The sequence below is a fragment of the Borostomias antarcticus genome (genome assembly GCF_949987555.1).
Source record: "Borostomias antarcticus genome assembly, chromosome: 6".
NCBI classification, from domain to species: domain Eukaryota; kingdom Metazoa; phylum Chordata; class Actinopteri; order Stomiiformes; family Stomiidae; genus Borostomias; species Borostomias antarcticus.
This window is the reverse complement of record NC_140239.1, coordinates 30577782-30589973: the sequence shown is the minus strand read 5'-3', so window position 1 is coordinate 30589973 and position 12192 is coordinate 30577782. Positions and strand designations below refer to the sequence as shown.

At 46.7% G+C, this 12192-nt stretch overlaps 1 protein-coding gene across 1 annotated transcript in view; it reads left to right on the top strand.

The window, feature by feature from the left end:
* LOC311310339 (pleckstrin homology domain-containing family G member 3-like) overlaps positions 1–12192 on the top strand; it is a 64027-nt gene that overhangs the window by 43400 nt on the left and 8435 nt on the right. Inside the window, exons 4-14 of the mRNA XM_084439790.1 lie at positions 120–220; positions 4831–4900; positions 5034–5080; positions 5733–5883; positions 6492–6623; positions 7860–8042; positions 8551–8643; positions 9086–9172; positions 9265–9298; positions 10510–10611; positions 10929–10961. Of these exons, the coding sequence (XP_084295916.1) occupies positions 120–220; positions 4831–4900; positions 5034–5080; positions 5733–5883; positions 6492–6623; positions 7860–8042; positions 8551–8643; positions 9086–9172; positions 9265–9298; positions 10510–10611; positions 10929–10961 (1033 nt within the window). The remainder of the gene's footprint in view (positions 1–119; positions 221–4830; positions 4901–5033; positions 5081–5732; positions 5884–6491; positions 6624–7859; positions 8043–8550; positions 8644–9085; positions 9173–9264; positions 9299–10509; positions 10612–10928; positions 10962–12192) is intronic.

The window sequence follows — 12192 nt, the reverse complement described above, 5'->3', positions numbered from 1 at the left end:
AATGAGTGTCACCTCTAAAATCAAAACACACCAAGAAGCTTGAAACCTTTTATTTCCATGTTGTTCCTTTAAAGGAATATTGTACCCTGGATCCACTCAACCCTCTCCCTGTGTTTCAGGACTATCTGGCCCACATCATCGACCAGGCCGACCTTCCCATGGGACCCGAGCAGGTGTGCGCCCTGTTTGGGAACATAGAGGACATCTACGAATTCAACAGGTCAGATTGGGGTGGGATTTGCTTTTCACGTGCTCAAAGGTCAAAGGGTCACACGTTACATATGTAGGAGACACCAGTTTTATAGAGTGATAAGTCTGTCAAAGAACTGTTGATTGTTGTGGGGGGTTGACCTTGAGAATGTTGACACACACGCACGCACACACACACACACACACACACACGCACACACACATGCACGCACACGCGCACACACGCACACACACGCACGCACACACACACGCACACACACACACACATACACAGTGTGTGCAGTGAAATGCTGAGTAATATTCAGCTGTTAGATGCAAAGTCAGACACCCTGAGAGACAGAGAGAGGGAGGGGGAGAGAGGGAGGGGGAGGGAGGGGGAGAGAGGGAGGGGGAGAGAGGGGGAGGGAGGGGGAGAGAGGGAGAGAGGGAGGGGGAGGGAGGGAGGGGGAGAGAGGGAGGGAGGGAGGGAGAGAGGGAGGGGGAGAGAGGGAGGGGGAGGGAGAGGTAGAGAGGGAGGGAGGGAGAGAGGGAGGGGGAGGGAGGGGGAGAGAGGGAGAGGGAGGGGGAGAGAGGGAGAGGGAGGGGGAGAGAGGGAGGGGGAGGGAGGGAGAGGAAGGGAGGGAGGGAGAGGGGGGAGGGAGGGGTAGAGAGGGAGGGAGGGGGAGGGAGGGGTAGAGAGGGAGAGAGGGAGGGGTAGAGAGGGAGAGAGGGGGAGGGAGGGGTAGAGAGGGAGAGAGGGGGAGGGAGGGGGAGAGAGGGAGAGAGGGAGGGGTAGAGAGGGAGAGAGGGGGAGGGAGGGGTAGAGAGGGAGAGAGGGGGAGGGAGGGGGAGAGAGGGAGAGAGGGGGAGGGAGGGGGAGAGGAAGGGAGGGAGGGGGAGGGAGGGGGAGGGAGGGGTAGAGAGGGAGAGAGGGAGAGGAAGGGAGGGAGGGGGAGGGAGGGGAATTTGTGCCATGAGGTAACAGGTCCTGTGCTTTAGGAAAAATAATGACTTTGGCTACGTTGGCATCCCACAAATGTGTTTGTTTGCACATGCTCATCTCCCACAGGCTCTACACTCTACACACGCATGCACACACACACACATGCACACACACCTACGCGCACGCACCACACACACGCATGCACACACACACACACACCTACGCACACGCACGCACACACACATACGCATGCACACACACACACACAAACATGCATGCGCACACACCTACGCACACGCACGCACACACACACAATCCACTGTATGATCCCTTTATTAGGTAAGGCTAGTTTATTAGAGCACATTTCAGCAACAAGTCAATTCAAAGTGCTTCACATGAGACATTAAAAGCATCAAGACAAAGTGCAAGAAACACATAAAAGGTCATAAAACGAAATGCAAAAAAGGACATTTAAAACAAAATGCAGGAAAAAATAAAACCCAAGAATAAAAGTAACAGTGCAGGGTATGAATGAATAATTATTTGATTTAATAAAAAGCAGAATGTTATTACCAGTAACTCCGATGTCAAAATGTTTATCAGCTGCCCTATTCAGGCCACACAATTGTGACCAATTTTTAAAAAAAAAGTTATATTTAACCATTTTCCACTCGGGGTTTAATAAGGTCTGATCTCGTCTCGTGTTCCTGCTCCGGCAGCTGACCCCTGACCCCTCGGCTACATTCCAAACCCAAACCTGCTTTTCATTTGATGGATGTTCACTCTCCCCTGAGGAGATGGTGACGTACCCCTGCTGAGGTCGGTTTGGAATCTGTCCGTAATAGCAAGCAAAGCATGATGTCATGCCTACTGTATGTTTAAGATGTTAAATAAGGTACGGTAGTGTCTTTTCTAATGCCGGTTTCCATGGCGCCCCCTCGTTGATGGACCCTCTCACGCTGACTGGTCACCGGGGGTTACTGGAGATTCACGTTGGGGCTTTTTGCTTTTCTTACCGAGTCCTTGAGATGAGTGACCCGTGAATAGTTACCTGAACCTGAAGCTTAATTGTGTCCCCGACCTAAGTTTGAAAACGATTAATGGGAGGGGATGTAAGATCCATCTTAAATGAGACCGATTGTCTCCGTCCGTCCGTCCGTCCGTCCATCTGGGTGATATACAGTATGAAGTTGACATGGTGGGTTGTGTTGCTCAGGCGTTGCAGTGTTGGGTGTAGAGATAGTTTGTTGCTCAGGCGTTGCAGTGTTGGGTGTAGAGATAGTTTGTTGCTCAGGCGTTGCAGTGTTGGGTGTAGAGATAGTTTGTTGCTCAGGCGTTGCAGTGTTGGGTGTTGAGATAGTTTGTTGCTCAGGCGTTGCAGTGTTGGGTGTAGAGATAGTTTGTTGCTCAGGCGTTGCAGTGTTGGGTGTTGTGATAGTTTGTTGCTCAGGCGTTGCAGTGTTGGGTGTAGAGATAGTTTGTTGCTCAGGCGTTGCAGTGTTGGGTGTAGAGATAGTGTGTTGCTCAGGCGTTGCAGTGTTGGGTGTTGTGATAGTTTCCCCTGTGACACAGTTATTATATGAAATGATCAAAGTATTCTCTTTGTGGTGTACGATGGTGGGGATGATCTGAATGATGAATTTGAACTGATTCAGATGATTTATCTGCCCCTGGTGTTGTGAGTCATATTTTCTATACATGTGCAGCCCTGCAGAATTTGCTGTATGGGTCATGGATTTAATCACTGATATTTGATAGATTTGATTGATTGGTCGGTTGATTGGTTGATTAATTGATACTCTAAATTGATAAGATACTGTAAATAGACAGACAGACAGACAGACAGACAGATAGATAGATAGATAGATAGATAGATAGATAGATAGATAGACTCAGCTCTCTTAAAGGGCCCTTGCCATCAAAATGCATTTTCACGTACTCCATTGCATTTGCATCTCACCCCATTGCTAATTGGTCTTATTTGGCTTATTAGTGTAAGACAACCAGTCTTCTGTAGAACAAGCACAGGCCGCCATCGGGCACATGCACTATTATAAACAAATACTAATTTGTTGGCTGGTTTGAGAGTACAGTACACATACTGGACTTTTCTTGCAGCATCGAGATATCTTAGAAAAATATTTTTCAAATCTGCCATCAAAGGAGACGTATGTGAAATAGAATTCACATTTTGCTAGAATCCCGCACGTGATCTGGAGCAAAGTGGCCTATTCAAATGCAGTGTCTTTGTGCAGACATTACTATGAGGAGCTATTTTAGGTCTTTCGGCGTTGTTTTGGGAGGAATAGCCGCCCTAAACTCCCACCTCATCAGGGGGCAGGTATGTGGTGATGTCTTTGTTTTGCCTCTGGGAGAAAGGCAGAGCACGGCGCTCTCAGACTGACGGTCCGTAGGTCTGCACCTGCCTGCCAGTCCACACGCTCAATCCCTATTGCCCAATAGCTGTTCTTTCAAATGCAATCACTAAAGAATTCATCATCTTCATCCAGACATTCCTGGGCGATGCGCTCAGAAGAGAGATAGAGCTCTGGCACAACGTCCCAGGTGCCTCCTGGGTTTTCTTTTATCCTCTTTTCAAACGGGCGAATCTCCTCAAGACCCTTGTTTCCTGTTGTCTTCTGCTCCTCACGGTCATCTTTCACTCTTCCTTGTCCTCCTTTCCTCTCCCCTTCTCCGTCTCTCTCTCTCCTCCACCTCTTTCCTCTCCCCTTCTCCGTCTCTCTCTCTTCTCTCCTCCGTTCCCCGCCCTGTCATTCTCTCCCCCCTCAAATATAGTGTTGGACCACGTAGTTACAAACCCCTTATTTTGGTCAGGCAAAGGTTTGGCCACCCTAGGCCTACGGTCACTAGCTCATTGTGTCCCACTGATACAGTATATAGCGTGATTCTAAGACCAGCATTTATGAAGACAGAGAGGCTTCACGCTTCGTTTACCAGACTGACGCATCTGTTGTTGTTGTTGTTGTGTCACAGCTAATGACACAGTAATGCTACTCCAGTGGCCGCGGACGGTAAGTTGCGGTTTGCGTGTTTGAAGTGGTAGGACCGCATGCTATGACTGAAGGCCTGGTGTGCCGTGGTGTGCAGATCAGGTTTGATTTGGTCGTCTGTGCGGTAAAAGACCTGGGCTGAGTTTCCCAGAGGCATCGTAGCGCTATGATGAACGCCATAGCTTACGATGAACGTAGCGCTACGACGCCTCTGGGAAACTCAGCCCTGAACGGTTGTTTTGGACTCATCGGAGGGAAAGATTGCTTACGAGGGTCCAAAGCACACAAAGCATGGATGCACAGTGGCGACAAAACAACATTCGACCACTTAATCTCTTCCCTGTCATTGAAAGTGTGGAACCTCAAGGGATTTACTGTATCATGACAAACCAAGAAGTGAGAAATAACGTTTTTGAAATTTGTTCATCCAAAAAAATTTGACAAATTGCGTTTCTTGAATTTCATCTCATGACATTTGTAATAGACTGCATACCACTGTGATTTGAGTTATGTGTGATTTGAGTTGTGTGTGATTTGAGTGATGTGTGATTTGAGTTGTGTGTGATTTGAGTTATGTGTGATTTGAGTTGTGTGTGATTTGAGTTGTGTGTGATTTGAGTGATGTGTGATGTGAGTGATGTGTGCCCTATCGACCTCTAGTCTCCTGACCTTGCTCCTCTGTTCCAGTGAGCTACTGCAGTCCCTGGACATGTGTGACAGCGATCCCGTTGCTGTCGCCAGATGCTTTGTGATGAAGGCGAGTCTCCCGGTCCTGTCCCAAGTCCTCGTTCCTGTCCCAAGTCCTCGTTTCTGTCCCAAGTCCTCGTTCCTGTCCCAAGGTCTTGATGCTGGAGACCTAATTCTCATACTCATCTTTATTTCCATTTCAGAGCGAGTATTTTGAGATCTACACCCAGTACTGTACCAACTACCCCAAGTAAGTAAGACGTTCTGTCGGTCCGGAGGAAGACGGGCCGTCTGGGAATGATGGAACCCATTCAGTGGTGCTGTGTGATGGTGACGGGGCCGTCTGGGAACGATGGAACCCATTCAGCGGTTCTGTGTGATGGTGACGGGGCCGTCTGGGAACGATGGAACCCATTCAGCGGTTCTGTGTGATGGTGATTGAGAGAAAAGAACTTCACTGAGATGTAGATGTTCTATTTGGAATTCAGCACAACATCAAAAACAATTTGTCTTTGCAAAGTGAAATCACGTCACCACATGGCGTTTCAGACCTGGCGTCTGAACGGGGCCGTGAATCTGGCACGCGCTTTCATTACATAAACCGTTCCCAGGAACACATTGCATGCGGTCTTTTGTCCATTCATGTCAGAATAACGATGGACGCAGCTGAAGCAGCTTCCACCGCTGATGTTCGGTGTCCACCTAGTGATGGAAAGTATATTCTATGCTTGAGGAATACGTGGAGTTCCCAAGAAATTACTTAGAAAATGTGTTGCTTCCCACACAGCCTGCTTGACGCCGCTCCAAAGATGTCATGTGAAGGTTTGGGGGGGTCGGCACCGTTATTTAATGGCTGGAGAGATGACCTTTGACATGACCTTTGACCTCTGTCGTCCCCGCAGCTCTGTGGGCGCTCTGACCGACTGCATGAGGAACAAATCTCTGGCCAAGTTCTTCCGTGAGCGCCAGGCCTCTCTGAAGCGCTCGCTGCCCCTGGGGTCGTACCTGCTCAAGCCCGTCCAGAGGATCCTCAAGTACCACCTGCTGCTCCAGGTAGAACCGCGCTAGAACCGGAGCCGGCCGGGGGGGGGTTCCGCCTCCTCGTCCGGGTCTGGTGATGTCACACATGTTGAACTGATCAGGGGTTTGGGGATCGATTGAGTTTTATGGCACTACAGGCCTCTAATTCTGATTGTATTTGTCACATGTACAGTTATAAAAAGTAAAAAGCGCAGTGAAAGTTTCCATTCCGGCGAAGACAAGCAAGGATTTTTCTTTAAGAAGAAGCAATAATTAAATGATTAGTTACACATGTATGAGTGCAAATTCAAACATGCATACCTCACACCACGTTAGACCTTCACTCACTTTGTGTACATTTTGAGAGGTAGGGGTTGATGGGGGGTAGTGGTGGTGGGTGGGGGGGGGGGGCGCTGGGTGGGAGGGGCGATTTTGGGGTTCTATTACATCATGTGTTTACATATGTTGCATGTTTATATTTGTATGTGTTGACTAACTAAATCCAATTAAACAAACAAAATAAAATGCTGAAATGCCGTCTTTGCGATGGTGGCGCTTGCTGCTTGGCCTCTGTAATCTCTGTTTGCAGTTTTATTTCCTGTTGAGTTGAAGTGTGTATTAATGAGCGTGTTCCCTGGCAGGAGATAGCCAAGCACTTTGACCCGGAGGAGGACGGGTACGAGGTGGTGGAGGAGGCCATCTACACCATGACGGGCGTGGCCTGGTACATCAACGACATGAAGAGGAAGCACGAACACGCCGTCCGACTACAGGTCAGCACGGACACACACACACACACACCTTCACACGTCACACACTTTCACACACACACTTTCACACACACACACACACACACACACTTTCACACACACACACACACACACACACTTTCACACACACACACACACTCACACGTACACACACACTTTCACTCACACACACACACACACACACACACTTTCACACATACACACACACACACACACACACACACTTTCACACGGACACCTTGGGGCCTGGGAGGTGTCAGGCCAAAGATACAGAAATTGTAATAATTAATAATACCAAATGAATACTGAATATTAATACGCATTTAAATTCGGGGGGACAACTTCATGTTTTTCAGAAGTTGAAGGAGACGTTGACGGGGGCGTGTCCCGTCCGACCCCCCCAGAGATTTGCCCCTGTAACTGCCCCCGTGCTTCTCCTGCAGGCGCTGACAGGGGAACAGAACTAAATGACCAATACATATGAAAAGCATATCATATATTAATTTACTTATATTAACCCTATAAATAATGTAGCATAAGTAAGGTTTTGTCCACTCAGATGGTACCAGTATCTGGTCTGGTCCATGGACTATCAGAAGGAAAAGGCATGAGAGCTAGAGTCTTAAAAAGGCTTTGTCGAGAATAACATCTTTCTTTTCGGCTAGCTCATTGTTCTAATTGGGCCTTGAGCTGAAAAGCATTGTCCAAATGCTTTTATATGATACAAAATGTGACGTACTCCAGTAATCATCAGCTTCTTGGATATATTGGAGCTAGTGGGTGAAATGTATTTATTTCTTGGCAAACTGACAGAATAGAGGGTTTAACACTGAAAATGGATTAGAATTAAGTCCACATATATAAGTAAAGTTTGATTTGACATACAGTAGCTGTACAGTATACAGTAAATGGTAAATGGACTGCACTTACATAGCGCTTTTCCACCTTAGTGGCACAAAGCGCTTTACAATGGCCTCTCATTCACCCATTCACAGACACTCACAGCGGTAGCTGCCATGCAAGGTGCTAACCTGCTCATTGGGAGCAATTTGGGGTTAGGTGTCTTGCTCAAGAACACCTCGACATGTGGACAGTCGGAGCTGGGATTCGAACCGCTGACCCTTCGATCATTGAACGACCCGCTCTACCAACTGAGCTACAGCCGCAGTAAAGAGGATCAGGAAATATCCATGTTATTTGCATACTTATTGTGCTCTCATATCTCATGTGTTTGTCCAGGAGATCCAATCCCTGCTGATCAACTGGAAAGGGCCAGACCTGACCACGTATGGAGAGCTGGTTCTGGAAGGGACCTTCAAGGTCCACCGGGCCAAGAACGAGCGCACACTCTTCCTCTTCGACCGCATGCTCCTCATCACCAAACGCAGAGGAGAACATTACGTCTACAAGACCCATATATCAGTAAGAGAGGCCTGGGGGCAAGAGGGGGGTGTTCAAAGGGACTGAGAGAAACACTCACTGAGAGAGAGAGAAAGAGAGAGAGAAAGAGAGAAAGAAAGAAAGGAGAGAAAGAGAAAGAAAGCAACAAAGAAAGAGAAAGAAAGAGAGAAAGAAAGATGGAAAAAGAATGAGAGAGAGAAAGAAAGAAAGAAAGAAAGAAAGAGAGAAAGAAAGAAAATTATTAATCCTCAATGGTGAAATTCCCTTGTTGCTGCGCATAAAAACTTTTTGATTGAACTTTTGGCTTTTTGATCACAGGCTACTGTCTGAGTAGGAACCATTAGTGATAACCATGATGTGACATTTGAGTATCTTAAGAAAGGAAGAGGAAAGCTGTCTCCTACTGGATTACCTGGAAGGACTCTGACCTCATCCCTCCCTTTTTCACAACTTCCATTTCTCCTCATTTCTTTCTCTCTCTCTCTCTCTCTCTCCCCCTCTCTCTCTCTCTCTCTCTCCGTGGTTCCAGTGCTCCACTCTGATGTTGATCGAGAGCGCCAAGGACTCGCTGTGCTTCAGCGTCACCCACTACAAGCACCCCAAACAGCCCCACACCGTGCAGGTGAATGTGGCCCAGGGTTTCACCCTTGACCTCTCCGGAGCGATTAGGATCAAATCGGTTTGCTAGTTTTATTGACTGCATAATGAGTATTACTGTTCATACAAATTCCATGTGTATCGACAATTTCCGTGATTAAGAGCTTTATCTTTCTCAGGATTTGTGTTGATACTTTAGCTATAGCAGTCAGTGGAACAGCTAGATACATTAAAAAACTGTTCGCCTCGACTATCACACCTGCTGAACTTTAGAACCGAACAGATGTATGGTATAATTTAGGCTTTCTGTCTCCTGTAATGCAGCAAAACAAACAAGCATCGACTTCCCATTGTAGCATGTCTGGCCTATTTTTGTCTGTCTGCATGGAATCACATCACGAATACCGATTGATTGACCTACGACCTTTCATCCCCCTCCTGCTGACAACTTCTGACTCCCCCGACAGGCGAAGACTGTTGAGGAGAGGAAGCTATGGGCCCATCATATCAAGAGGATTATTTTAGAAAACCATCACGCGCTCATCCCTCAGAAGGTAGAAAGAAGCTTCACCTCTGTGGTCAAAACGAAAAAGGAGCCATTTTGAGAGTGGAGAGCTGAGACTTGTTTGTGTGTTATCTCTTTCAGGCAAAGGAGGCCATTTTGGAAATGGACTCAATATGTGAGTATTTCCACAATACACCGTAATCATACCGCTACGATAGAACATCACATGGTTTTGTATCCAAGCAACGTCACATTTAAGTAGGCTTTATTCATGGTGGTGGAGAGTGACCATTAGGTGAATCAATAGAGTCCTCAGAGAAGCAACAGGGCACATTTTGAAATAGTGTATTTCTGAAGGAGTAGTGGCTTTTGAAAGGGTGCTTTTATGATGTTAATTCAGACGGACCCATTTTGGCCTTACATTAATCTTTGTTCATAATTTTACAGAGAACATTTTCGTAGCTCATTTATTTCATACACAGAAGCAACACAATGCGCTTTACAGAGAGCAATGGGGGGGGGGTGGGGGGGGGCATAGGTCCCACCCCTACATATTCCAGAGGGAAGCAAAAAACAATTTCACCCGAGAGCCAGAAGAGTGAGCTGTAAAAATTCTTCCCTCACCTCTCTCAACGAGACCATCAAGCAAGCTCCTGGTGAATGTTTGTCTAACGGCTAAGAACATATACAGAGCAGTAAACATGGGCTAGATACTTCATAAGAGAGACATGACTATCAGTAGAGTATACAGATAGTTACAGAGAAGTTGCCTACATGGTCGGCCATCATGTGTTACATATCCCTGTAGTCTCTAATATGATATTTAAGTGAATAATATAAAGCACAGTAAGCACTTAGCAGAACAGGCTCATAGAGAATGACGCAAGGCAGAGGCGGGGAGACAGAAAGCAGAGAGCCATGGGTAGAAAGGGGGTAGGGTTGGCTGGATAGGGACAGCTGACGACACAGAGTGGGAAGGAGCTAGACACGGGGGTATCCATCGGACTCGGGGTGGTCTGCGGGTGACAGTGGGGCATCCATGGACCTGGTTAGAAGGTAGGAGGGAGAGAGAGAGGCACTAGGGAGAGGGGAGGCAGAAAGGGTTAGTAGCACGCAGAGCCATAAAGCAACACATTAACAGAACACACCAGTTGCAGGGCAACCAGCATCTGTATATACATCTATGTAAACTCACAGTGCATACCAGGATATACACCAATGTATACGAACGATTCACAAGAATAGGGAGAAATAAGTCTTGTTGATAAGAAATATTTGGAAATATCAGAAATAGTAGTATTCTGGATGGCAGTGCTAATGTTTGTTGAAAAGATGCAAATTGATTGTGTGCTGGTCAGTGACTGTATGTTGTTCTTGTGTGGACAGACCCGTCAAAATACCGTTACAGCCCAGAGAGAATGAAGAAGGCCATGTCCTATCAATCAGACGAGTTCCCCAGGGAGGTTCGTCAAGGGCGAAGGCAGTCAGGTAAACACCATTCAAGTGAATTAAATACTAAATAAATAACTAAATACAGTAAGTTGGCTACTAACTAGCTACTAGCTACTAACTGAGACATGTTAAGTGAAAAAATCGGATTAAACCAAGACTGGAAGAAGACTGTTAAAGAAGACTGTTCAAAACATAACTTTGATAATGTTACTGTACCGATGCATCTGGAGAACATCTTATGGCCTAAAGAAATGACATTTAATAATTTAAGGTACACATGTTCTCTTGCTTTATCTAAATTAATCATAATTGGGCATTTAAATTATTTTTAAAATCTTATCCCCGTCTTTCAGAACCAACCAAACAAATCCTGAAGAACACCAAAGGTAAGAGGGAGGGAGGGAGGGAGGGAGGGAGGGAGGGAGGGAGGGAGGGAGGGGTGGATGGATGGATGGATGGATGGATGGATGGATGGATGGATGGATGGATGGATGGATGGATGGATGGATGGATGGATGGATGGATGGATGGATGGATGGATGGATGGATGGATGGATGGATGGATGGATGGATGGATGGATGGATGGATGGATGGATGGATGGATGGATGGATGGATGGATGGATGGATGGGTGGACGGATTGGTGGATGGATGGATACTTTAACAAGGACACTCCTCTTAAACATGTGTAAATAAATCCCAGATCGCCTGTTGTCATAACACTGCACACATCCAGATTGATAAAATCACGAATAAGTCGGGAAACGCTGATCGTCACATCGGTCACTTGCGACACAGATGCGTCAGACGGATATTTTTGTCCGGAGTAATTAGAGCGGGAAAAAAGATGAAAGGCCATCTAAGGTTTTGAGCGACTGCATCCGTTCCATCCCGCTGATGGTCTCCGTGTCTACGATGACGGACCACTCAGTGCAGAAGCTTCAAAGAAACGACCAATAGGAAAAGCCCTTTGTCCTTTTTTTTCCTGAGATCAAAGGCTAGATCCTTCTCCTTCTCTCAGAAATGGAACATAAAGGTCCCTTAGTTGCTGCTTCAAGTGTCTCTCGTGCTCCAACTCTCTCCTCGAGCCGCCAAACGCGGACACCGTCAGCCATCTGTGTTTCTATCGCTTGTTTTATTCAACTTTAGCAGTGGAACGTTTTCTATTTGCATCGTCCCCTTCCTCTCGTCTCATCCATGTTTTGGTTAGAGGAGAACCTGCTGGTTCTGGTGTCCATATTTGAGTTGTTGACCAGATTAAGTCACCATAAGATGAATTCTGTGGATGTGTTTGCCAAGGTGGAAATGTGTCGGCATACCTTACACACACACACACACACACACACACACGCACACCTTACACATACCTTAGACGTCTTACATCTACCTCACACCTACCTTACACACACACACCTTACACATACCTTACACACACACACACGCCTTACACCTTCCTTATACCTACCTTACACACACACCTTACACACACCTTAACCCAGGGAAATAATAAACATGATTGTATGAAACAGTGATTTTTAAGAAAGCGCCCAGTATAAGGCTCATTGTCCTCCATGTTGATTAATATGAGGTATGATTAATATGACTGCAGGACAGAAC